At 42.1% G+C, this 27594-nt stretch overlaps 3 protein-coding genes across 15 annotated transcripts; 1 reads left to right on the forward strand and 2 right to left on the reverse strand.

The window, feature by feature from the left end:
- cirbpa (cold inducible RNA binding protein a) lies at positions 1 to 4746 on the forward strand. Of its 4 annotated transcripts, XR_013767362.1 has the most exons (8): positions 1 to 89; positions 793 to 899; positions 1013 to 1119; positions 1222 to 1366; positions 1465 to 1630; positions 1725 to 1783; positions 4265 to 4347; positions 4433 to 4746. XR_013767362.1 is itself a non-coding variant. In XM_079173247.1 (7 exons), exons 2-7 carry the CDS (start codon positions 800 to 802, stop codon positions 2381 to 2383), a joined length of 591 nt encoding a protein of 196 aa, XP_079029373.1. In that variant the 5' UTR covers positions 1 to 89; positions 793 to 799; the 3' UTR covers positions 2384 to 3289. The 4 variants fall into 4 exon arrangements, 3 of the variants coding, with proteins under 3 accessions (XP_079029373.1, XP_079029374.1, XP_079029375.1); XM_079173247.1 differs by lacking the exons at positions 4265 to 4347; positions 4433 to 4746 and adding an exon at positions 2370 to 3289; XM_079173248.1 differs by lacking the exons at positions 4265 to 4347; positions 4433 to 4746 and adding an exon at positions 2370 to 3289 and having other exon boundaries at positions 1222 to 1345.
- A 390-nt stretch (positions 4747 to 5136) lies between these two features.
- On the reverse strand, positions 5137 to 8544 carry ndufa13 (NADH:ubiquinone oxidoreductase subunit A13). The gene is made up of 5 exons (XM_079173987.1): positions 8413 to 8544; positions 6317 to 6395; positions 6140 to 6211; positions 5965 to 6034; positions 5137 to 5338 (listed from the first exon to the last, which is right to left on the reverse strand). The coding sequence occupies exons 1-5, from the start codon at positions 8504 to 8506 to the stop codon at positions 5219 to 5221; spliced, it is 435 nt and encodes a 144-aa protein (XP_079030113.1). The 5' UTR covers positions 8507 to 8544; the 3' UTR covers positions 5137 to 5218.
- A 2161-nt stretch (positions 8545 to 10705) lies between these two features.
- Positions 10706 to 27541, reverse strand: LOC306706208 (transcriptional repressor p66-alpha-like). Of its 10 annotated transcripts, none has more exons than XM_079173181.1 (11): positions 27402 to 27541; positions 19117 to 19700; positions 16948 to 17077; positions 16521 to 16649; positions 16322 to 16399; positions 15632 to 15751; positions 15159 to 15326; positions 13724 to 13985; positions 12740 to 13152; positions 12395 to 12653; positions 10706 to 11913 (listed from the first exon to the last, which is right to left on the reverse strand). In XM_079173181.1, exons 2-11 carry the CDS (start codon positions 19695 to 19697, stop codon positions 11774 to 11776), a joined length of 2280 nt encoding a protein of 759 aa, XP_079029307.1. In that variant the 5' UTR covers positions 19698 to 19700; positions 27402 to 27541; the 3' UTR covers positions 10706 to 11773. The 10 variants fall into 10 exon arrangements, with proteins under 10 accessions (XP_079029307.1, XP_079029304.1, XP_079029306.1 ...); XM_079173178.1 differs by having other exon boundaries at positions 15159 to 15347; XM_079173180.1 differs by having other exon boundaries at positions 15159 to 15323; positions 16948 to 17080.
- Positions 27542 to 27594: the final 53 nt, after the last annotated feature.

Below are 27594 nucleotides of genomic sequence, written 5' to 3' on the forward strand. Positions count from 1 at the left end.
AGAGCCATGTAAAGCAGAAAGCGCATCCCTCTCTCTGTCATTCCACCCGCTGCCTCGCTCTTCATCGGTTGGACTCCTGCTCGCTAAAGGTAATTGCCATTTTTTTCTGTTTTCACAGTAGATTTGGTGGTAATTATACATGTTTACGCGTGCCTGCATTTACAAGGCATGATTATTATGTCTGGTTTAAAGTATTTATTTAATGCTACGTTTTTTAAAAAGGTGGGGGGTGGGGATTATAAAATTGTACGTGCATTGTGTTGCTGTTCAGAGGGATAATGTGAAACTGCGCCGAATTGTGTACGGTATCCTACTCGTTTTGTCGGAACCATTATGTAACCACGATAACATGGCATCGAGCGGGATGTGGAGCTAATGTCGGCCAGTGAAACAAAAGTGGAGCGCACGAGCTCGCTGCCACAAAATGGCGCCCACAGAATAACTACTAGCTACCTAATCCGCCAACATAACGGTACCACGTTTATAGGCCCCGAGGCCTAGCTCCTCGCGGTACTCGTCCTTCAATGGCGGTGATTAATTTACACTAAATGAACCGTAAAACTAAATAATTTCGGTTTAGTAGGATTTATTTGAGTGTTTAACACAAAATGAGCAATAAATGTGTATTTTTAAAAAAAAACCCGGCTACGCAGGTTATTGTGGCCGTTGACCTACTTTTGGACGGTATTTGTCGATGTTTAACAAAGGACGTTGTTCTTCAGATCTGTTTATACATATTTTTTCTAATGTAGATAAACCGGTTGTTTAAGCGTTTGTTTTGTTTTCCCCCAGCTGCACTATGTCGGACGACGGTAAATTGTTCATCGGAGGGCTAAGCTTTGACACCAACGAGGAGACTCTAGCTGCGGCCTTCGGCAAATATGGATCCATCGAGAAAGGTAAATCCTTGTAGCGTCTTGTTTTCTGGATAAAAGTCATTGATATGCCGACAATGTTTTTTTAAGTCTTTTGACGCGCCCTTTTAAAGAATTTATTTTTCCTCCCTCACTAGTGGATGTGATCAGAGACAAAGAGACGGGGAAATCTCGTGGGTTTGGCTTTGTGAAATTCGACAACTCAGACGACGCTAAAGACGCACTGGAAGCAATGAACGGCAAGGTAAGACAAAGCGTCGCGGTTAACCAACGTTTTTAACATTAATCTTTGTTTATTTTTTTAAAACTAATTTATTTTTTTCAATATTTTTTTTATTATTTGCAGACTCTGGATGGACGGTCAATTCGCGTGGATGAAGCAGGAAAAGGAGGACGCTCCAGGGGAGGATTCAGTTCCGGTGGCCCAAGGGGGGGACAGCGAGGTGGAGGATTTGGCGGGCGTGGGAGAGGTGGACGGAGTTACTCCAGAGGTGGACACTAGCTGTCTGCGCAGTAATATTCATGTGTTGTGGTTGCAACACCGTGCCCCTTCCTTTGTGGGTCAATGTTGCCCTTGTTGTTTTTTTAGGTGGTGGATACAACGGAGACAGGAGCTACGGTGACAGGAGCTACAGTGACAGAAGCTTCCATTCTGAAGGGAGGTTTGGCGGCGGTGGCAGCCAGTACAGGAATAGCAGCGGAGGTGGTGGTGGTGGAGGAGGCGGCGGTGGATACTCAAGCTACAGAGACAACCGGTAAGAGAAATTAATATAATCCCCAGACGAGGCTAGGTTTACCTGCAAAAGTTACTGTGATGCTAATTATGTAAAATATTTGTTATAATTTCAGGGGCCAGGGTGGATACAGCGACCGCGGTTCATCCTACCGTGACGGATACGACAGCTATGGTAAGCATATGATATGCATTTGTACTGTGTATGTGGACTTATGTTGGGGCTGTCATTTTCAAATTTTAAAGCCAAAATCAACCTGCCATAAGACAATTGTTTATTTTAGTAAACAGGTTAATAATTAAAAAAAAAAAATGTAATGGCTAACATTACACTTAAGTTGAAATATGAACAGATTTTGTCTGTGGTATGCTGATTTCACACTATCATTTAAATTAGGTAACTAAACCAGCACACTAAGGGTTATCACACATTTAATTAAAACGAGCACAGCCCCAACATATGAAGACTTGTATAATGTATGTCCCTCAGTTTTGTACCTGAGCCCAAGATGATGTCTCTCTGCGGTTGCCAAATTTTGCTAGCCCCCCCACTCTCCTTCCTCAGTCCCACTCTGATACAGAGGCTGGCAAAGAATTTGAATCACTTAACAAATGTTACTACTTCTGACATGGGTCAGCGAATGGAGCGGAAAAACTGAGGGAGGGTTTCAGGACTGTCTGGTGGGATTGAGGGGATGTTGTGAAACTCGAGTGTTGGAACTTTCAGTGTCTTTACCTGTGTGCCCACTTCTTATCCTCAGCTGCAAACGAGTAAACATCTCCCTGATTCAAGATCATCACTTGGCTGGCTGTATTTCAAAGATGCGCTCCTCAAGAAAAATGTCCACGTGTTATTGCTGACCTTAGTTTTGTAGTTCTGTTGTAGTAGCTCAAGCATCTTAAAAAAAAAAAAAATGTAGCCATGAGTTTTGGTCATTCCTTAACAAACCATGTTACGAATTACAGTTCCAGACTCTTACCTTGCTTGATTGGGCATCTTTATTCCTCAAAAATCGTTTGTTAACTAAAAGGCATCTGTGTAATCTGATTAGTACTGTAAGTCCCACTTTGAGGACCGAACAACTGCTCTCCACATGGCCACTACCATCGCTGTAGACTTTGTCCAGCACGTAAAGTGTTTCCTGATTTTGATTCCTTAGTTTTTTGGTTTTGTTTTTTTATATATTGAAATATCCGATGGGCTTGTTCTGTTTCCTTTACTTATTTCCCTCTCAGTCTCAGTGGCTGACCTACCACTTGCCAGGTTTTAAAGTGAGGAAAGACATCCGAATTACTCAAACAGACTTTTGGGGGATTTTATGCTAAATTCCTTTTACTATTAAAAAAAAAAAAAACTTAGCTGAGGCTCCTGTGTGTTCAAAGAGTGAATTCCTTTCAGACTGAACTACACAACCGAAGTGGTCGGCTGTCATGAAGTTGCGAATTGCAGCATGCTACAGTCAGTCCAAGGTATCTTTTGTGCTCTGCTCAACATCTGCATTTTAAATGTGCTGTAAAATGGACTAATCTTGTTTAAGTGATCGAAAAATGTAACTTCGTTTCCCCAAAGTAATATCTCAACCGGGAACAGTTTTGTACTTTATGTTCTTTGTATGATCAACATTTTTTTTCTTTGTCAGTTTGGCTTCATGGAGCCTATTAAACAGACTGTGGAAAATAATCTTGATTCTTTTGCCTTTCAAAACTACCGCATGGGGTAATTTAGGTGAACGCTGTAGGCCCATGTTACTGTAAGGCCGCGTGACGCCCTGAAATTTCTTTGGAGAATTTAAAAGTTGTCTAAATTATCTTAAGGATAAAACGGCGGTTTAATCTCCAATTGGGTGTATTTTTTTTTAAATTTCACACGCTGCTGTCTGGTCTCCTAAAAACCTAATGGTTTTTGGCCTTGTGCAGTCTACTGTAAAAGGAGAAAACGTAGTGTACTAGTAGTGCATTGAGATCATATAATAATAAACTCCTAACGGTGATGCTGGGAAAAAAAATCAGCTGGTCATGTTAATGCTTCATTACGTTCAAGAGGTCAGCCACATCAAAAACCTACAAGTCCTTGGAGATTGAAGTGTTGCGCCTTCCAACAAGTGCTCATCAGAGAGGAAAGCCGCTCTCTTGCCTAGGTCAAATGTGGAGAAAGTAGGCCAATGCACGTGAGGTAAAGATCTACTTTTGCTTTGCTCACATCCTTCAACCTCAGTTCTCATTGTTACCATGAATACCTTCCAAGTTAGTCGTTGTTTTTAGTCCTCTGCTTCAGATGTCGCCTGCAACATGCCATGGCCTCTTCCCCGATTGGAAAAAGTTCATTGAGAAAATGTTTCTAAGAAGCTCCTCTGGATTGTAGTGCTCATCCTCCCGAGTCCACCAAAAAAAGCATTGGCCTCTAAGTCATGGGTAGTATTGTGCTCAGTCCACTTCTGTTCACTGCACTAGTCCTCACATTTGCTCCAGTAATGCCCCGCAGCAGTCCTAATTGACGTCTAAGGTGTCTAGACTGTATTCAGTTTTTTTGTTGTACCCTTACATATGAATAAGTGGTGAGTTCCAGACTCTTAATAGGATTGCATGCATATTGTGATTTGACTTGTGTCAAATGTGAACTGCCAGGCTTAATCCATGTCTTGATCTCTCCCTTTAGAGTGAACTGGCTATCAGTGGAACCCCTCACAGCTGAAGTATCTGGCTTTAGATGGCAGTGATCGATGCAGATTCAGTTCTCAGGTAAGGTATTGTACAGCAGTCGATCCCTCGTGTTACTGCGTCAGTCAACCTGGCTGCTTTACGACTCCTTACTGTCTCGTTTCAGGTCCAATGTGCAACAGCGGTGGTGCAGCTGCACGCAGTGGCTCCGTGGGAGGAACCTGCCAGGATCCTGCCGACTGAAAGGTCTAATGTTGGCTTGCCAGAAGGACACATTTCTCAAATGTAATGGCGGCTTTTCACAGGTCTTTGGAGAAAAGACGAAACGGGCGAGAGGACAGAGCTGTACGTGTTCTGACTCGTCTGATGTAACGCTGTTGTGACTATTTCAATGCTAATTCAATTAACAAGTCACTTTAGTATTCTACTACAGTATTCTGCTGTTTGAACTTCTTGTACAATTTACAAAATAAAATTGTTGTGATCAAACTGCTTGTGTTCTTATTACCAAAATATTTTAGTTGGATGGCTTAAGTTACAATTAATTTAAAATTTAGATTTATGGGTTTACAACCAAAAAAGGATGCTTTAGTTCAGGCTCTTAACATGTGTAAAAAATGTTTAGTGTAGTTCTGTAGGTGTAGTGATTTTACATTTTTCCTGCAAAATTATCAAAAGCACAATAAGGCCTGTCCTAAAATAATTTTCCTTAATGCATTGTGTAAGCTTATTCTGCTTTTGGGTTTAACAATGCACTATACCTAATATTTGCCTCTTGTGTAAATGTAACTAAGTTACAGTAGATATTCCACCATTAGATGCATGCTGTGAAATTCAATATAAACTGAAAAAATATCACGTAAACCAAGATGAGGTACAGGAAAAAAAGATACTTTATTATAGAACATTTACAAGCTGAATGGAGGTCCTGGTGGCGCTTCGCTGGCGGTCCTTACACGTACCACAAGAAGCCGAAACGCTTGTGCAGGAGCTCCTCGCGGGGCCGCAGGTTGAACAGCTCCTCTGACAGAGGGGCGACCCAGCGGTCTGTGTGGAAGACGTTCTCACCAACCTGCAAGAGGGAACGGGCCACCGTTAAAAACCAGACACACTGATACTGATCTGGATCGAATGATAATCAACTAGGATTATTACTCCCATTAAATAGATATTAAGCATTGTTTTTAGTTATAATATCCAACGATGGACAAATGGATTATAAATATTCAATAGTGAACTAAAACCTAACTTTAAAATGTATCTAATGTGGTAAACCAACACTTTTCCATAAGTGGGTCTTAGAATCAGTGTTTATTGGTAATAATACATAAATGTATGTCTTTTGCATAAAATCATTGTAAAAGTAATTATGAACAAAACTGAGCATTAACATCATTTTGCAGGCAACTACCGTAGCTGCTACTTAGTTATGCCAACAATACATCCAGAACTAAAGTGTTAAAGTGTAGTGCTGGCTATAAAGTGACTTACAAACACAAAGTGTTTTTGCACCAGACTCACTTCAAACGAGATTATTTTACAAACGGGAGTAAGTGCTATTTGACCACTGTATGAACTGCTAATTCATCGTTTGCTGATTGTTTTTTTAATTAATCTATATGCTGCTGTCTAATGTTAAGTTACAAAGAAAAAGAAAAAATGTGTTGACTGCAGAAAGTCTGTGAAGCTTCTCTTTACCTTCCAACCAGGAACGTCCTTCATGAGAACCGCCTCCTCTTCTAGATTTTCCCTCAGCATCCGTAAGGACCTGGACCAGAGAGGGAGTTCAACAGTTACATAAAGACTAGCGTGAGGGAGTTACCGCATTTAAAACGTACATGTTCGTGTGCGAGTGTTTTGTGGTTGTCGTCACCTTCGGTCTTGCTCTGCCTGCAGCAGAGGCATCAGAGCAATCCTGGCTTCCATCTCCTCGATCTGCAGGCGCCTTTATTGCACAAACACATCACCAATAGTTCCAGTCATACTGGGAAATATTATTCATTGTGACCAACATTTAAACCCAAAGTATAATAGTCAGAATAACCCCTACCTCCTTTCTCTGTTCCAGCTGAAAAGCCTCCAGTAACCAAACACCATGATGCCAATCCCAATGCCAAACATGCTATATCCTGTTGATTAGAGGAGAGGATAGACTGTTTGAGGCAACATTGTATTTAACCACATCATCAGGTTTCAGTGTAAAAAAAGAGACGAAAAGAAGAGCTGCATCTTTCTTAACTGTGGCCTTCAGTATCCTATGTGCCGTGAGACAGCGTCAGGTGTGCCGTGGAAAAACGTCCAATTTTACTTAATTGGTCCAAAAAAATATATAATTTAGTTGCTGCCAGTGGTGTAACGGGTCACCACTCACGGCTCTGCACTTCAGCATTTGACGGTGAAAGTCTTGGCGAGCGGCGTCATTTAAGTCGCATGTTTGTCTTCCCTGTATATCTTATAAAGACGGGATGAGGGTGGTGGACAAAAGCGTTACGGTATGAAGGCGTTGTTTAAAGATACGACAATACATCAGGGGCATGTCCACACATATGAAGCACCACCACCCCGGTCTGTGACCAAGTCACAACAACAACAACCACCACCACCACCACTTCAGTATGAAGATCGCTCCAGGCCTCTATGAAAAGGAAAAGACTGTGACAGCTCATCATTGCGGAGAGTCACACAGACACACAATGTAGATATTCTTTATGAAAATAAATATCTTAAATATTGTGGTTTTCATGTGAGACTAGCCCAAAGTTATTTGCTTTAAGTATCCTTGAAGTAATTTTAATTAATAAATGGAAAGTTATATTTCTATCCGAGCCGTGAGGTTTGTGATCCGTTGAGCCCCTAGTTGCTGAGCGTCTCAGCCTGCAATACAGTGGCTGACTAAGTAATTTTAGGTAGCACAGTAATGACCTTGTTAATTTAAGACAGTAGAATTAAATGATGCAAATGGGCAGAACCCAGATGAAAAGCCTCGTGTGAGTGGTGATCAAAATAAAGAAGAAACAGTGAGCTCGAGGCAATACAGTGGAAGTTATCTGTCGTTTGGATTTACACTGAACTAAGACATCCAGATAACAACTGATCAAACCAGTAGAACACACTTCATGTTTGCACTTATGGAGAGTTAAAAGGGAACTTTCCGATAATCAGACTTCAGAGACTGGAGCAAGTTTCTTTTGCGCTCGCTCAAATCTTTTGTCATCACTAAACTTGCATACAGGAAGCGGTTTGTATCGACCTGACAAAGGGATCAGTGGAAAGGTTTCGCTTCGGTCATTTGTGAGCAAACACGAGCACAGAATCTGGTCGGGCAGATTTAATCGCAACACTACTTCCGTTGTAAAATATGAACCGGGGTTTGAATTAACTGCTACATTTTCACGTACGTGACCTTTCGGGACCCATATATCGACTAACCAGGAAATAAACATTTTGGGACAAACTGATAGGTCAGCCCGAGGTCATGACACGCGCGTCAGGCTGTGGTTGCGAAACCCGAGCACGAGATAAGGACAAAAGTAGGAGGTTGATCTCGACGCCTGTTGAAAACACGATAATACACATTTTACAAAAGGCTCTTCTCCGTTTTATATTTGTATAATACCTGACGTCAAGTCGATCTGACACTCGTCTACGCTTTCATACAGCTTCAACACATGAAGCTGATTTTCAATCAATCCTCGTTTCTTCTGTCACAGTAAAGTTAAGGAGAAAGTCGAGCTTGATTTGAATATTCTAACTTTAATGTAGCCACTGTATACATATGTAAAATGATCACCGTAGGTTGCTGTTGACTATTTGATTTTGGTGTGTCGTAATGATGCAAGATAGAACAGGCAGCCAGTAGCCTACTGCTAGACTTTATTGTATATGTATACTGTATGGCTACTAATATATGTAATACCTCAATGAGCTCACATTTTAGAAGCACCAAGATTACTATGCTATTATACTAATGTGAATGTGACACCATTAGCACTGGGATTCGTGCTCTGCCGGTTTGTCATCTCCGTGTCTTTACGGTACTTTGGGAGGCAACAATGGACCGAGCTAATGCTACTTTGAGAGGTTGCACATTTAACAGCTCGTGTGTGGACCTGTATATTTCGCTGACTGCGTATGTAATGTAAGTACCTGACAGTCCTCTTTTCGGCAGATTTCTCTTATAGTCAAACGAAGCATAGCCTCCTGCAGGAGGCATGTCCTGCTTCACCTTGGACCCCGCCATCTTCCTCCGTCTTCTCCGCAAACACGCTGGTGACGTCACTACAGTAACTCTTCTTCTCTTGTTGGACAAAGCGTGTGTGGCTCTCTACCGCCCCCACCGGTCTGGATGACAACTCCAGGACCACGCCGGCATTTAAAAAATATGTTTTAATAAATTATATACAATACTAACGCAGTATTAAGAATACTGCTGCCAGTGTTTTTAATTTGTACTTCTTACAGTTTCCATCCATAATAAGTTAGGTATTAAAGGCAGCGTTTGTAACCTTGAGAATAGCAAGAGTCTTCTAAATTTGATGATACAACCGAGAAACCCAGCTCAGTGTTGCCAACTATTATCCAATGAAAGTAGCTAGCTCCAAAAGTTACTCAATCTAGCAAGAAATTCACCAAGTAGGCAACACTGACAGCCCGTCCCTTCAGGCCTTTACCCAAAATAACTCCCATTTTTATGGGCGAAAACTCATAGACTGTACTGTATACAAGAAGGGAAAACTCAGATGAATATGAGGCAGTAGGCAGACAGGCAGGTAGACCGTCCAATCATTATATTCAAGATGATATCAAAGGATTGGATGGTCTTATTACCGTCCTGTGACATCCACAGAGACCAAATTTGTCAGATTTCTTTCTTTTTTTTTTGGTCAGAGCATTTGATTCATTGATTTCTGTAAGGGTGTAATGAGAATTTCAACAAAAAGTATTAGAAATGTTTTTGAAGAACATTACCAACCCTGCCTTTAAAGAGACCCCATAGCTTTGGCTGAAGTGCATCTACCCCTGGAGATTTAAGGGTAAGAGGGGCGTCTTTTCACCAGCTTTGTCTGAGGGGAGGCTGGTGTATGTGTGTTCTAGCAATCAGCATCGGCTATTCACTGGCTATTTGAAAGAATGAGGGCTATTCTTCACTAATACTTCCCTCTCCACAGTCTGCACACGGGGGTTGGTTAGAGACAAAAGATATCTCCATAAAAGCCAATAGCTAAATTCAATTGCAAATTACTCGTAGAGGGCAGTCACAGTATGTAGAACTCAAATACTTTGCACAAAAATGTCAAGATGTGAACCTGAATCAATAGTAACAACACTACTGAAGACTAAATTGGTTTTCAGTTGAAAAAAAGTTGGTTTGGAGTTTTATTCCTCTTAAAGATGAACCAGTAGAGTCTTGAATGTGGCTTGAGATGTTTAATTTTGCTTTAATTTGATCAAATGAATAGTACTGTTTTGTCTCAATGCAGTGTACTTTTTGTCACAAGCATGCAGAGCATAAATGCTGTGTTTGGTGACAGATTACCTCAATGGTTCACATGTAAGCAGTGTCCAGCAATCAAAATCCTACTTAAGTAGAAGTACAAAAGTATTGCATGGAAGTACAAATGTATACAAATGCTCCAGTCAGCTGTATTATCACATTTCATATGTGAGTCCCCTCCTACATTCCTCAGCAGGCAGTTGGTTGACAAGGGAGGGTAGTTAAGTTCCCTTGGGTCTTTCAGGCTATGAGAGCTGGTCCTTGTGTTCACGGTCTCTCTCCCTTGCTGCAGCAGACATCCCGATTGCATAACTTTTGTCTCGCTTTGCCGGGTTTTCAAACCTGCCACACATCCATGGCATGGCTTTCATCACACACTGACTTTGCTGATTTGCACACGCAATGGTTCACTTTTTGAGTTAACCTTAGTTTATTAGTTTGGTTTTAAGTATAACCTTGTGTGCACGTTCTTTTTGGCACATGTTTGTGACATGTACTATTGGATTATAACAGGTGTAAGCAGCATTGCAATGTTGTAGATTAGGTGCCTAAGATGGCAGTTTGCTCACATATACTATGTGTGATCTCACCAACCTGTCTCCTGTTTTCACCTCACTTCCCAACTGTTATCTGATCTGCCTTATGCTAAACTTTCCTTCACTGACATTTCATTTTCCTTCTTGCTTGCTTTTGAATTTCATTTTCTTCTCTCTGTCTTAAGACCGTTGCTTGCTTTGTAACGAAAAAACGATCTTAGAACCTCAACATATAATTTCACTAGGTAAAATTTGTAAAGATGCAATAGTGAATGCCAGTAAATTGATTCAATAACCCATGAGCTGATCATATGAGAGAGAGCACTCTCATGTCATCCCACACGGTTTTGTTAGTAGATGAATTGTTAAGTTTGTGTTACATCATCCACACACAATCGATGAAAACATGTTTAAAATGTAAATGTTTTATTTTTTTAGGAGCTAGGAAAAAAGTAAACCAAATAACTTTTAACATAAGTTTGTACAATGTAGCTAGAATCGGGAAGCAGAGAGATTATGCCATATTGTGATGGTACAAGATAAAGATACCTTATGTGTTCCAGACTCTTGGTAACTGGGAGATAGTCCCTTTATTCAGGCCTTGTTGGCTGCATTATGTTTGAAGACTAGATCTCTGGTTCAAGTGTGGAAAATTCAGCTCATTCAGAGTTTGCATTTTCTCAGCAATGACAAAACACTCAAAAATAATCTTACAATGTTGACATTAATATAAAATAAGCAAATTACAGATGGTAATTACAGATGAATTAAGCAATGACACCATGCTTCTTCAGCTAAGGTGCTTGAGGGAAGGCATGCTGTTTAACAGGAAAAACAAAAGCTAGAATAAACTCTTCATTTGTGGAAACCACCGTATACTGAAATATAATTAAAAAAACAAAATAACTTATTGTAAATACAAAATAAATTCAAACCTTTAACTACGGGGGTGATGTACTGAAACTGTTACGACTCAGTTATTTTGTATTTGCTTAAAACCAATGTGTGTTTGTTGAGTATTGAATGTGAACTCTTGGGTATGACTACGACCATTCAAGTGTCAAAATGTTAGATCAGTTTGACCCACATCATGGCAGAAAGGGCTAATAAGCCCAGATCATATTACTTATTTTAATTATTCTTTTATCAAAGTACTTAATGCACACATAGCCTCTTTTTACACAATCATTTAACAACCCAGTCTGGAGGACAGAGGAACCCAGGGGGAAGCCTTTCAAGTATTGTTTTTTTTTCTTTGCCCCAATCAAATCAAAATAGTTTCTACACAATTACCAAAGAACAGCAAATCTCAAAATAAACAACAGAAAATAAGAATACTAAAACAACAATCATACAAAAGTAAGGAAGGAAGGTTTCTTCAATTTGAGAGATTGTATTTGCTTAACAGTCCTCCGGGGGTTGCTGTTGACCATATTATTGAAACTTGGAAAAAAACTAAGTAGCACAAGAGTACTGTTTATTTCCACGTGTTTGCAGTCTGCGAGATCGACGAGCGAGAGGGGATCATGTCCAGCAGGTACTCCCTCTGACGAGCGTCGACCGTGGCTGACGTCTTGTGGCCTGTCAGGCTGGGGTTCACGTAAGCCATGGTGACTCCTGTGAACATGCAAGAGAGCAGCAGGTCAAGGTGTGGAGCGTAATGCCTTTTGACTTGAATAAGAAAAAAGCAGTATGATTTCATAGCACCTGAATATCTAGCAGCCCATGTCCCCCACAACAGACAGACAGATACAAAGGAAAAATGATGGATAATAAAAAAAGTCTACTCTCGGGTTTACTAGTGACACCCAGGGAAAAACAGTACACCACCAAACCGAGGGGCTAAAGCAGGAAGATTGAGATCACTGGCAGGGGGAGAACTGGAGAGTGGGATTGCCTTGTCCGAAAACATTTCCCCCTTAACTCTATATTTTTTTTAATCTACTATTTGAGATCATACTAGAAGGCCACTTTTGGATAAGATTCCCTAACGCTAGAAAAATTTGGACATGGGATGTTCAAGGATTGCTTTTGGACCAGACAGGAATTTGAAAGACAGCCGATGTCAGCAGGCGGGCTGGTGTTAATGTGAGTCTACCTGTGTTGCTGTGGCTCTGCTTCTTCCATGCAGTGGATGAGGCACTACCTCCGCTGATATTCCTGCCGCCGGCGATTCCACTGCTGCTCACCTTTGAGCTCTGGACAGAGCGGTGGGAAACGTGGGCATGCTTACCTGGCCGGCTGACTAAAGCTGCAGCCGCCACTGCACTCTGCAGCTGGGAGGAGGAGGAGAAGGAGTGGGGGACGCCCCTCACCCCCAGTGACGAGACACCATGGGACAGCTGGCCCTGGGAGCTCTGAGGGCAGTTAAGAAACACGGAGAGGAGTTTGTGTCACAGTTGCATCAGCGGCACAAATGCTTCTCTTTAAAACAAATTCCAACCTGCTTGATGGAGTGATGGTGAACCATGTTGGCTCCTCGACTGGCCTGGTGGAGGTGCTGGAAGGAAGACGCTCTGGCGTGAGCCTGCTTCAGCTGCTGAGACAACCCCCTCTCTGCTTTCATCGACGAAGAGGATGAGGAGCTACTGTGGGAAACTTGTGAGGACGTCTGCTGAAAAATACGCTTCTCTATTTCCTGCTCTTGCTGCAGTGCTTTGACAAACGCAGCTTTCAGCCTGTTGGTGTGCTCAGCTTTCAAAAGCTTTTTCTGACTGGATGACATGCAGTGTTCGCAGAGGACAGCCCCGCCTTTTGTCTTGTCCTGCCTCCAGCGGCAGGTGAAGTCGGTTTTGCACTGGGTGCAGGTGAAGGGTTCTCTGGTAATGTTCTTTGACAGTGCTGCACCTGTCTTTCCTGGATGGAGAGAGATGGGAAACCCTGAGTCACTGATTGAAAATGGAAAGAGTTGCTTGTATGGTGTCAAAGAAGTAATAAGAAAGCAACAGACACAAGTAAGCAGCTATTTAGATCCTGGATTAAAGTGGGAATGTCCTGACTACATATGGACAATATTTAAATTCCATAAAAACAAGACAATTGCTAAAGCTTGTTTGAAACTGATCCAACATCTTAAACTAACATCTAGGGCTGAAATGAAATTTACATTATCGATGAATCTGACAATTATTTTCTGAATTAATAGTTGTATTAGTTGTGTAAAATGGCCATCACAATTTACTACAGCCTGAAGAGATCACAAAATAGCTAGTTGTGCAACCAGCAGTCCAAACCTAAAGATATTGAGTTTACTGTTATATACGACGAAGAAAAATCTTCACAATTTAGAAGCTGGAAAAAGAGAACGTTTCCTTTTTTTAAATTACTTGAATGATTATTAATATTATTCTGTTGATCGACTGATTGATTCATCTTTTTACTTCTACAACATGTAAACAAAAACCATCAAAAGAAAAAAGTAACACACCTCTGTGGATTGTATCCAGCAGATTCTGTACCACTTCTTCCAGCCCCACCAGGTAGATGAACTCATTATTGGCTGCAGACGGCAGGAAGTTAAACTCTGGTGCAGGAGGCTTTGGTGGGGGAATCTCCAGTAGGGTCTTCTCCAGTTGTTTCCGTAAGGCGAGTTTAGCTGCAGCTTGGCGGCTGGCCGGAGAGTCATTCATGCTAACCACAGACATACCGCTGCTTCCCGAGGATGAGCTCTTCAAACTGGATGCCGAGGCCTTTGAAAACAAGCAAAGACGGGAAGAAACAAGACAGGTGTAAACCTCCAGTCAAGATCAGGATATCTTTGACTTGTCTGAGCGATACAGACGTAACCAAAGGGCTGTTGGTGTTGATTAATTGCAAGGTGTTTAATGATCAATTGTTATTGTTACCATTGGGCCACTGAAATGTTTTGTTTCTGATTGGCTGGCCATTGGCTTGTGCCTATTGATGAACAGTGTAGCCCACAAGGTAGCTAACGTTATAAAAACATTAGACTTGTAGTTGTATTTATCTAAATTAAGTTATGTTACCTGTCGTTTCTTCTGTACTTATCTAATGAAGTTTAAGCACCCTGTAAATTTAACGAGGATGTTAAACTGAAGCGTAATGAACGTAACAGCTTCCATGATTTCTAACGTTAGCGGCACACATCTATGCTAACTTAGCTTCAAATGTGAACAAAATAATGCCAATAGTTTTATTCAGGGTCAAATGATGACGCGTTTTCCAATGTTTTTAGTCGACTGCAGCTGTAGATACATATTTAACTTAGAATATGGACAGAAGCCTTCAATATCACGTTTAAGAAACACCATGAAAGAATCCCTCAATGAGAGAATGCATGTATGGACACGGCTCAGTCTGACAGAAGCTAATGTTAGCTTGAGAAGCCAGTGGAAGTTCAACTCTCTTTCTAAAGAGATTTATTGAACCGGGTGTTATTATTGCATCTTTTTGTGCATCTGCACCTACTTGGTACAACAACATTATTAGTATATAATTGCATACTTTACGCCGGAATTTTTCGGTCATCCATTTCTTCCGAGTTTAAGGTCGAAACTAGACTTGATGGTGGAAATTGCTAAATGTCTGTATGAGGACTTCATTTATAATCGTTGAGTCTGCACAAAACAGGGCCTGAAAGGCGTACGCCACTTCCCACACAAGATTTGTGATCCGTGCATGAATGTGCGCAACTCTGACTCATGCATACGGACATTTTGGAAACAGGGTAATTGCCAACACATATGGTGAATTGAAGCCAGATTGTAGAAATTAAATGTGAGAGGAATCATTTTACTGATGCCAGGATGTGGCAGGACTCAGGAAACCCTGGCTTGCCTTTTCCCGATATTAACCGGGAATATACTTTTTTTATTACTTGAAAGCACCTGTAAAATACTGACCAGTGTGTTAGCACCACTACCAATTCTAATGAAGCCTGAGTTGACCATGCCTCTCTGGCCATGGATTGCAGGGGCGGAGTTCCTGGGGCCCAACAGCAGAGGAGGGGGTCCTGAGCCTCCAGAGGCAGCCAACTGCTGCTGCTGCTGCTGGCGGAGAGCCTGGATCTGCTGTGGAGATACAGAGATGGGCTAACCAGGACAATGAGAGGGGTGACACGAAGGGACATCACAGACAAAGGTAGTGGAGGACAAGGGAGGGGCATCAAAAGCACCGAGGCAAAGGGCACACACACACAAAGAGAGAAAGGCGCAAAGAGAGATCATAAGTCCCGAGTTTAAGAGTCATTATTTCCCTGCTAATTGTCCCAGAGTGACTAACAGCAGTAAGACTACCATTGACCTGACAAAGACAGCATTGTCATTTTAACATCGTACCGTATTAATAATATTGGTAACATTTCTCCATGACTCACCTGTGCCCCTCTGACCAGAGGCGGCATTATAATCTGGGAGCCATGTTTGGACGACAACTGCTGCCCTCCTCTCACCAGCGGCGGAGGGATGACTGTGCCTGAACTCCTGCCTGTCAAAATCTGTTCAGAGAAAAACACAACGACAAAAAAGGTCAACTACAGCTGCTGTGACACAGATATGCTGATTGGTGCGTGGCTGCGGTTGAATAAGCCTTTTTTTGCTTAGAAAGATTCCTAATTGAGTGAAATGATCCATACGTATTTAAGTAGCAGCCATGTTAAGAGAAGGAGAATCTCCTTTAGCATGGGGTACACGGCTGGAGATAATGTTGTCCAACAATTCCTTGCGACAGCAACATTTGAAGCAACGCACATTAATTGTACACGATGGATAAATTGAAAACATCCTTCTTAGGAGGCGCAATACTATTTTGCACAGGAATCCTTAATTAGTACATCATTAAGTTTGTCACTGTTCTCATTTTCTGCGTTATAATGAAGTTGCTAAAACACAATAACAAAACGCTGTTGCATGTTGTAAGTGTAACTGGATTCTCTCAGCACTGCTGTCGTATTTCCCTATGTCCATATAAATTCTTCTTCATATCATAAAAGTGGTCAGGAAAGGACACTGGGACATAATATTTTGACTATTCAACCGCAGCCTGTGTGTCAGAGAAGAGCATTAACCTGCTGAGTGCCTTTATTGCTTGTAATTGTTCCTCGAATGAGAGGAGGAGGAGCAGAGGAGCCAGACAGACCTGTGGGCTAAAAAGGAAATGGAGAAAGATATTAAACAATAAACAGGATGCTTGAAGTGGAGGCCAGTGTTGTGGGGGTGTGCAGCTCTTCGTGTGACCCTGTGTTGATGCGGGTAGTAACTGTTTACCTTCTGGTGAGTGTCCTTCTGTATCTGGCTCTGTCGAAGTTTCTTCAGCAGCACCAGCTTGGCCTCCTCCAGTCTCAGCTCCTCCTTCAGCTGCTTAATGATGCACTCCCTCTCTGCTGGGCTGCTCTTCTACACTCCACAGATAACAACATCACTCACAAAATCCTTTCCAGCAAATAAAACATTAGATGTTGGAGCCTAAACTGTCCATTAACAGCCATGCATCCTGGGATACTGAACCCTTATCTGCTACCGAATTTTCAGTTGTTCTGAGCATCAATGAAACACCCAGAGTGTAACTTAAATCTTCACGGTTAGAAAATAAGTTGTTCACACCAAGGCCCAATTGGACCAACTTGCCGTGTCCATATTTTAAAGGCTTAGGCTATGATTTAAACATGTCTAGCTTTGTGTGCATGTGTCTCACCATGAGCAGGTCGGTGTCCAGCTCCTTAAAGTGGCTCAAGCCGTTCATCGGAGGACTGGGGGAGTCATTATCTGACAGGACGATGACATCGTCATCTTCAGAGGATGGAGGGCGCTTCTCCCTTTTTATACTGCTGGACATAAGTAGGACAATGACATTCAAATTTAGATTTTAGTATCATATATATCCAGCAATTACACTGGATACAGTGAACACAGAACTGCATTACCGGTAAATCAGTTATCAGTCAACATTATTACTCAAATAAAATGTATGGGTTGTAAAATAATATAGATTGACATTTTTCCAAATTTTTCCCATTTTCGCCTTATTCCACGCTGGTTCTAGCTCCTAACCTTATGATGCGCACTATTCAAATCCATGGCGTCATGTCTTTTTTTTACGGTTGCTCTGACATATTATAAATGCCTTGTGCAGAATTTTATACACATTTCCCCAAATTTAGACATATTTGGTATTTTGAAAACTTTGGGATCTCCACTAGAATTTATACATTTTTTATTTGGGTTAAAACAATGTGTGGATATTATCAGTCCGTACTCTTTGATCCTGTGGGGGTAAGGTTAAGAACATTCGATGGCTGTTTGAGGCAAATATTACTCAAATAATAGCAACCATTAGTGATGTTTGAATTCATGGAGATCTGCTCCTCAACCACATTCATTATTTGAATCCGCTTCACTACGATCTAGAACAGTGATTCTCAACCTTCAAAGGGGATTTTTTTATGCTGCGGAGTGCCGTCTATTCTCACTCCTTAACAATAGTTGGTGTTAATGCCTTGTAATGCTAATATCAGCAGGGGATGAACTGAAAACTATAGCTCTGTCAAATGACACTAGACGAATTAAAGACATGTCGGATGACATCAAACAACAGACCACAGCTCAAATTTAGGCAAGTGGTCATTTTGCATTACAAATGGACGAATCTACAGACACAACAAACAAAGCAGTTTTACTCGTTTACGTGAAACATGTGTGGGACGGGGACTGACAGGAACAATTTATCTGCACAAGAGAGCTCCCTACTACTACGACTGCAGAGGACATTTTCAGCTCAGGTTCAAACTGCACCATCTTTTTGTTAATTCAATTTGAGAAGTTGAAAATTGTCCTCGATTTGGGTCGATTAAGGGGTGATGGTGGGTCCCGCAGCCAGACCAGTTGAGAACCACTGATCTAGAAGGTCCACACATCCTCCACACAGCTAATCTTCATGTTGATGTTACTCCAACAACAGAACAATCCTAAATAACCTGGGACCTTAAGCTCCAGTAAGGTCTTTCAGTCACAACGCTACGGCTGTGCACGTATTTCCTGTTGAAACAGGATATTGTGGCAGCACATTATAGGTGTCTGAGTCTTTTGGGGGTGACCTGTATTGCTGAATGCTTATGTCATTCAAAGCCCGCAAAGGAAATTAAAGCAAGTGGTAATGTGACAGCAGATGAACCTAAATTTTGAAACAAGTGTCACTCAAAGATGGAAAGAACACGAGTAATGTCCTTCTAAAAAACACGGGTGTTCTTGTGATTACACAGATTATGTATTTCTATGAATTCGTTAAAGTCTACACACGAAATCGTGAGGCCTGTCTCTTCTTGCCGTCCTCTTTATGTGTGTGTCTATGTGTGTGTGTGTCTATGTGTGTGTGTGTGTGTGTGTGTGTGTGTGTGTGTGTATTAGACTCTCCTCGGGGCTTAGCGCCATCATCACTTCCTGTGGATTAATCACTACTCTTCCAAAGAAGTCACATGACCTCAAAGTCATCATCACGTGACCCACTCACTTTTACTCCCCCCCCCTCCCTCACTGTTCCTTCTACTGTGGAAACCATGGCAACAACCGGCTGGAACCGGTTTGTGACACACGGCTTCATTTTGTGTGAGGGGAGTTTTTAGGGTTCAGGTGCTGAGTGGGGGGAAAATGGAGATGGTCTAAAAGATAAAGTTAAACAACACCCCCCCCACCCCCACCCTACACAGTAATTCACTATCATAAAGTAACTTTAGTGTAATTCATCCTTTTGTACACTAAGTAAGTACGTTTTTCAGCCTGTCTGATCTTTACTTTTTTGACGGATAAATCATGTGTTTGTCCCAGCTGAAGAGAGTTTACTATAATAGATATATATTTATGTTCTCACCCTCTGGAGGTGCTCATGTCCACGGGCTGCTCCTCCGTCTGAACCTCCACTTTAATGGTGGCTTTCACCTCTCCTGCAGCCAGCGTGCCACTGGACGCCTTTGTCTCTGCCAGTCGGACCTGGCTCCTTGTATCCAAAGCTGGCTCTGTCCTCACCTCGCCGTCTCTGTCATTGCAGTCAGTTCGATTGTCTGAGCTGGGTTCAACCGTCGCCTGCTGTCTCTGGGTCCGCTCCTGATCCTCCTTCACCGGCTGAGAGGCCAAAGGTAAGGCCAAAGGTAAGGCCACAGGTAAGGCCAAAGGTATCGCCAAAGGTAACGCCAAAGGTAACGGCGACGGGCTCTGCTCTTTCTCCTGATCCTTCTCGTGCTCTGGTCCGACCATAGTCTGGCCCTGATCTTCCCGTGCCAGCACAGAGTCGGGTTCAGGTTCAGTTTGTTCCTGTGTTGTGGGTTCAGAAGGGTCCAACTTAGGCTTTTTGCTTTCATTTTCAGCATCAGAGGTTTCTGTAGACTGGGGAGCAGCATCCTTTTCCAGCGCCCTCTTCTGGCTGCGCGTCTGGCGGACAGCCTCCTCAGACATCCCCTGCAGAAAAAAGAAAGAAATAACTGTATTATTAGATATTCGACAATAAATTACCAAAATATTTGAAATGGAGTTTGTTCCCATATAGATTTCAAATCTGACCAGTCATATGGGTAAATTGTGAGAAACATGTTCCCACATCACCAAAGGTTATCCATACAGCTCTGATTGTTGATTAGAGCGTTTGAAATCAGCTCCGCACAATACTTAAAAATACTATCTTAAGCTCTGATTGGATGTCACATTTCATTCCTCATGTTGACATTATATGACAAACAACAATAACAACAATAGAGAGCTTTTAACAAAATAAATTGTTAATATTACTGAAAGTGTGGTTGTGATTGTGGGCCTATCATTCAGAATGTAAGCAGACAAAGCTGACCTTGAGTCAGCTGGAGGGGGGGGGGGGGGGGGGGGGGGGTGACTAAAATGGCCCCCAGACAAAACATGACCAAGATGTTGACTCAAGTATACATATTATATTCCACAACAATCCAATCCATCCAATTATCCAAATGTCTGTAAGTACGCAGTGTTCAAAACAAAATTAAATATCTGAAGATCACTTTTGGAAGAAGGGTGCGACAACAAAAACCTGTTGCAATGAGTCAGAAGGAAATATATGACAACATTGTTCAAATTGACTTGGGGAATATACTAAATTAACTGGAGCATGATTTCTGTTAAAATATTCATAACGAATACAAGTATGTTCGTTATTTATGTGTGTAAGTAGTGCTGGGCGGTATACCGGTTTTAATTTCCCGTATGATATTAAGTTTTCACACACCGTCATACCGGTGCATAGCCGAAACAACTGATGTCACTCTTCAACAGGCAGCAAAATATGTTGTTCGCAGCTAAGAGCGCAACAGTCAGAGCTACTTGACTTGTGTGTATTGAGAGGGACTCCTAGTCATGGTTATAACAACAATTAATAACCCACAATTAACGGTCTTTAACAGGACAAAACACCACGACACAACAGTTTGTGACAAATAAACAATTTGTAACTTGCATCTTAAAAGAAATTGCTTGCTTTTTGAAAAATTAATGAAAAGGAAAAAAGAAAAGTGTGGCTGGAGTGAACTTTTTTCTTCTCTTTTGTTAAATCCATTTCACATCATAACTGTCTCAGTGAACTTTATAATAAACAATCTCTACACATTTCAACATCTTGCCCTCAGTTCAGACTGGAGTGTTTGGTCCAAAGATGTGTTTGGTCTCATAGTGGCGTTTCACATCGGCGCATTTAATAATGGCCACGGTGTAAGAGCCATTTTGTTGTTGTACAACCTCCCACCACATGGGGGCGTAGTGCCGGTGGGAATTGGGGCACAGGTACATAATCAGTCGGGTAATTGCATACAAGTGTTGCTGAACAGAAGGGAGCAAACTGTTTTTGACCGTGCGACGTCGACCGTTCCATATTTAATGAATATAAATGTTTGGTAGGAAAATGGATTACAGCAGAGAAAGGCATGAACTCTGTTTATATAGAAAATAAATTGTTTATATTGGAAGTGGAATTTGTTCTTGGGCACACGTCTAAACAAACATTTTCAGCAACCGTGGTGGCCTTTTTTTTGGGAAGCAACGGGGTCACGACACACGGTATCTGAACATACGAGTCGTTTAATAGCGCCAGCAGGAAGAATGAACAGAATGAAGAGTTCGTCCATTCTTTGTTAAAAGGTCTGTTTTCGTGGTCCACTTCTCTTTTTAGAATACGCCATGTAAAATTCTCCCGACTTACTTCACCTACTGCTCTCTCTCCGTCTCCCGTGTCTGTGTGCAAATCTCACTCGGCTCACGAACGATGCGTTTCAGAATACAGATATTCGATTGGCTGAGTAGCGTCACGTGAGATGATTTACAACGTATGTGATTGGTCGGTGTATTTCCTGGACTGCTGAACAAGTGCCGTAAAGGCTGGAAAAGCTGTGCAGGTTAAAATAGAAGCGCTCCGCCAAAATGTATAATTCTCAATTATCCATCAGTTATACGTCCGGGTCCGGATAGGACAGCGTCTGGGTCCGGATCCGGATCCGGACCACGGTCGGCTATTGGTGACCCCTGCCCTATAGTAAGCAAAGCCTTTATACATGATGCCATTACAATGTTTTTATATTCTATGTACTTCTGACAGTAGAGTAAGCCACTATATACCTATATAAAAACACAGTCAAGGGGAAAGAAATACCGTGATATACCGTGAAACCGTCAGAATCTTAAACAATACCGTGAAACACATTTTTGGTCATACCGCCCAGCACTATGTGTAAGTGAAATATATTTGTATTCATCTCAAAAGGAATTGTGTTTAACCTTTCTTCCCTTGAGGCCGACACCAGAGAGCACCAGAACCATTACCATCAGATGTGCCATGAAGAACAAATCCAATCCCACCACATGTTGACATGCCAGCAGTAGTGGAGACGGAGAAGGAGGTGGCTGCTAGTTCACTCACAGATATGCACCAGCACAACGTACAGACACACATTTGAGCCTGACAGTGGCTGCTTTGAGTCACTCAGTGTAGGGTCAGAAAATAAGAGGAGACCCAGGGAGATGGTGGACTACATTGGTCAATACATGTTTACCTTCATGGTTTTGATAATGGCCTGTCACATTGTTCTATGTGTTTAAAGTACCAGTTATGTGTAATAGACTCAACAACAAAATAAATGTGTCTATAGGAGAGTAAATGTTATTATCCTTGTTATGTGTTGTGCATGATAACATCTTATTATTTCAGAAATGTGGATAAACCCTTGTCCCGAGCTGGGGTTCTCCGATGGAAACTGCAATATTGTAACATGTGGACACTATATCCAGGTTTTCTGTTCCTTATAGTTACTCATAAAAACTAAAAACAAGAAGGGAAATGATCTAACGATGGTCAACATGCTGAAAAAAAAGGGAAAGTATGTTTATCTTCAGCTGATGAGGTAACTCAGTCAGTATAGAAATGACAAAGTGGTTCAGATGTCAAAAGATCAAGACACACCTGCATGCAGAGGATCAGAAACCTGAAGACTGTTACGACCATTGAAACAAGGACGCGAATAACCAGGTTTTCAATGTTCCATGTAAACTTCATATACAGAATAAGATCAAAACCAGGATGAGACTCAAAATCGGCATTCTACTTGTGTAGAAGGTGAACACGTGCTGGCCCACATGGCATGCTGCAGAAGACGACCTGTGCTCGAAGTTCAGAGTCGCTAACAGAAAGCACAAGTGACATTGAGAGACTGACTCAGACGTTGACTATTTACTGGACGACCACAAAGAAGAAACACAGAACCGTTAACGTCCTGAATCACATTCATGCATTTCTGTCTGAGGCCCTCAGTCCGCCCGGTGACGCACTACAGGAAGCTGTGTTTTTTTTTTTTTTTTAGGGAAAACAGGACTAAAATTAACCCTTACAACCTACTACGTCTATGTGACACTGTACACACACTTCTACCCCCTCCCCTTCCTGTTCTCAGAGTGGTTATGGCGGCGAGCATAAAGCACACAGTGTATCTATGATGCACACAGACTACACATACAGAGTCACAATGCAGCATGCAGAGCAATCATCTGATAACAGAGAGCTGACTTAAGTTTGCTTTTTTTAATACTCTGACATCACTGAGACACACATGACATGACCCTTCCCAGGATTCAGTGGGACACAAAGCACTTTTCCTGACAACCGGCCTAAACCGGTTGCCCAGTGTGTGTGTGCGTGTGTGTGTGTATGACGGAGAGAGAAGCTGAAGCTGGATTTAACCCTTCAGGTGCCGGAGTAGACGGCGTGCTTCCACAACGACGGCCATTACACACTATGTGAGTCCATGTGTGCGTGCTGAGGAGAGTCGTGATGGCATTATGATTTCTGATGCATACAGCTGTCAAATGATGCTGGGGGAAGAAGTTAGACACACAAACCCACCCAACCTCTCCCAGACACTGACCCTGTCTTTATAACAGGGGATCTGAATGGCTGACAGGTTTCACATTTCATCTCCATGGCAGTTTACACACATTTCCATCAAGCCCACACACACACACACACACACACACACACACACATACGTACACCCAAGAGTTTGACTTCACATGCAACCAGTGCAAAGGCTCTGAAAGCCAAAAACAACTGAAAGGAAAATTCAACTTTACACTTTAAAATTATTCTGTGTACACAAAGTTAACAAGTAAAACGACTGTTCACTAACACACACATCAGGATAAAGAGCTATGCTGCCTAATTCAATATTATACTTTTCTAATCAGACTCGTGACAGTTTCATGGTACGATTATCATAATTATCTCGCTAGACATTATAATCTGGATAAATATTCAAATAAAATGGAAATCCTCAAACAGCATTCAACGACACTGTAAAGACATCATTGTACGGTGTGTAAAACTGCAGCAAAACAAGGTTTATGTTTGGGTGCAAAGAGCATTACAAAATAATACTACATATACATCAATTATTAATCAAGCAACTATAGTTGCTGCTTCACGAGGGCCTTGAGATTGTAGTCTGGGTTTAAAAATAAATTTAAGAAATGTATCTAATCCAACTCAATCATACCATTAACATTTGCATTGTAACTACATCTCAAGGTTCACTACCATATCATCTTATTGCACCATGCAGGCACTTGACTCTTCACCAGGCAGAATACTCGTACGTTGGTCTGGTATCTGATTGCCACCACTATCAGGGCGCCGCTCAGCCGAACCCACAGTTTATCTACACCTGTCTTCTTTTTTTTTTTTTTTTTTGCTGAGTGCCTTTTCTTCTTGCAAGATGGTTGGTGGTTATTTATCTCGTCACTCGTGGATCACGCCAACCATCAATCACTCAATCACCCGTCATTCAGGCCGGCTGACTCTCAACCATCATCGATGTCTGGCAGCACATACAGTATGTGTTAAGCATTGTATTTAACCACTGACAAACCTTCAACCTGTGAAAACATCTCTCAACACTGCACTGGATTTACAGAAAACCGTGCACCCACGCAGTCGCACTTGCTTTGGGAAACTGCTGCACCAGCAAAATATTTGTATCAGATATCTGGTTGCATCTGTCAGAAAAAAATTTTTTTTTAAATGAGCTGGCAGGCTTTTAATTGAACAATTTAACTTTGGAGCTGATCACTGGTTTGCTAGATTAAATAACTTAAAACTCTTTTAAAAAGTCAGTGCTTGATGCAGCAACTGAGCACCACTTTCTACACAAAGTAGGCTGAAAAAGGCAATCAGTCAGTGCTGCCTATATATTTGATGAAGTCATGGAGGCCTGACTGAACAGCTGCCCTGTGACCCCTGCAATCATGTGCAACAGCTTAAAATATGGCCAGCGGACGACCCTTTCCAGAACAGTGGCGATTACACAACTGTCATACGTACGCGACATGTGTGTGATCACTGGAACAGTGATTCCTGGAAAACAACAAAACTGAAACGTCTGAACACTTTCTGACCCACTCGCTCTTGTAATAACACCATGAATACAGTCACTCTATATGACCAGTGGACATACACCTTCAACACTGTCTGTCACAACAGCGAGCACTGCCGGTGTCAAAGCAAAGCATTCTCCGCTCTTCTAACCAGTGTTAGTCAACCCCTTCTCTAAAAGGCAACATGTATTTTGTTCACTCACAGTGACAGGTCATAAACAATGCCAGCATGTAACAGATTAACATGCAGATAACTCTTTACAGGGGCGTTGTTCACATGAACAGCTGACTGTTTATTCCAGATCTTCACAAGAGGCAATAAAGCCTCCTAACAGCAGATCACCGTACCGTCCTCAGTCTACATGGCATGCAGCTGCTTTTAAGTGGCTTTGTTGTGCACAGGTCCGACTCAAACAATGATCATTGATTACTGATAAGGATGTTTACCATATGTGACAAAAAGTAGAGCTGCAACAGTTAGTCGATTGATGGACAATCAATCAGGAACAACTTTAAATAATCAATCAATTGTTCAAGTAATGTTTCAGGCAAAATTCACAACTATTGTATATTTCTGAAGATGTCACCTTGGACTCAGGTAAACTTGACATGGATCAAAAGTTGCTATCATTTAATAAACCAAGCGATTAATCTGGAAAATAATCAGCACATTAAGCAATATTAAAAGCAGTGCGTAGTTGTAGCCCTAAAAAAAACCAATTACCTCTGAAATCTGTAACATTACGTAACAAGATCAATAATGAATGAAACAATTTAAAGCCATTCATTTATTCCTCTACTTATTGCTTTTTTAATTAGTCTTATTATGAGCATACTGCAGTTCAAGTTGTAAACTACATTATAATTGTCACTGAGACACTGAATAACATCACACATATTATGTAATAACACCTCAGTAAAGCTCAATCGAAAACAATGTCATTAAAAGTGCATAAAGTGAACATCAGCAGCCATCATAACACAACATTAAAATGCTGCATGAAGTTTTGTCAACACACCGGCTTCCGTCATATTTATTCATTAGGTTAAATATGAAACGCTTTTATCCGAGTGCGTACAAATAAAGAGACAATAAACAAATTAGTACAAACTAATTAAACTGGACCCCACTGGTATGGCTGTTGTGGCTAGAAACGTGTGTGTATGTGTGCGTGTGCGCCTGTCTGGGTGAGACAGAGTGTGTGCGGTGTGTGCCAGAGTGTGCCTGTGTGTGTGTGTGTGTGTGTTCAGCTTTAAGAGGAGGAAGACTACGGTTGTCACAGAGCGAAGTAGGAAGATTAGCTACCAGATAGCAGAACCAACACTGGTGCCAAGGGGCTTAAAATGAGCAGCAGCGTCCACCATTAACGTCCCGACACCCAGTACACCATCCAAACCACACTCAGCCCTTTAAAAGCTAAACCCAGCCCACACTACATGTGCAACCAACCGGCTTTTTATTATTGACACCGCCTCAGAGGAGGTGAGCGTGTTATTAGTTAGCGAGCTAACATTAGCTAACATCGACGCAAACAACAACACGAAGCCACTTTAGCATCGGATGCGACGTGGACGCAAACGTCTCAACGTCAACGGCTGCTCGGAGACTTTCAAGTCAAAGTGAGCAAACTCCTCCGGCCGAGCTCATCAACGTGACCCGCACAACCAGAACCGAGCCCGGACCGTTGACCTGGCTGGCAGCACCCCCCCTCCCCACCCCCCCCGATGCGGGACAAGCATCAGCTCGAAAAGCGGGCACAAACTTTTCTACCCTACTATAGTAAAAGTGAGGCTGTATGAGGCTCAGCGGCACTGTTTACCTGGGTGTCCCCTCCCGAAGGGAAAAAAAACCCGAGTCGGAACTCATACATTTCATCGACCGGCCCACAAGGACCGAGCGTGCCGCGTAGAGCCGAGCCGCTGGCGATGAAACGTTGTAATCCTTACCTCATTTAACGACTTCTACCGCACACAATCAAGTCCGGGGATCACATTTACAAGCTGGCACGCGCATGAAAACGTAAAACAAGACAATCGGTGGCTGAGCGAGCCCCCCATCTCCTCCCCAGTGCTCAACCTTTGGCTCTGCGGAGAAGTGTTACTTTTCAACAGCCCATCAGCTTCTTTATCGTCACAGATAGGTGGAGGAAAACCTGGCTCCTCTCGACGACTCCGAATAAAAGATCCACTTACTAAAAAACTTCGGCTTCACCTCAGTCAACTTACTCGGTCGCTTTGTCGCCCGTTCTTCGCCGATGGTCGACCAAGGAATGTTTAATCTGCAGTTAACCTCGATAAATCGTTGCTTTTTTTAAATCCAGGGGATATCCTCTTTTTTTTCGGCCCTCCCCACTGCCGCGTCTGTTGCCAAATAATGCGCCTCAACACACATGGAGCCGCTGCGTCCTCTTAGTGGGCA

Source organism: Pholis gunnellus, assembly GCF_910591455.1.
Source record: "Pholis gunnellus genome assembly, chromosome: 14".
Taxonomy (NCBI): Eukaryota; Metazoa; Chordata; class Actinopteri; order Perciformes; family Pholidae; genus Pholis; species Pholis gunnellus.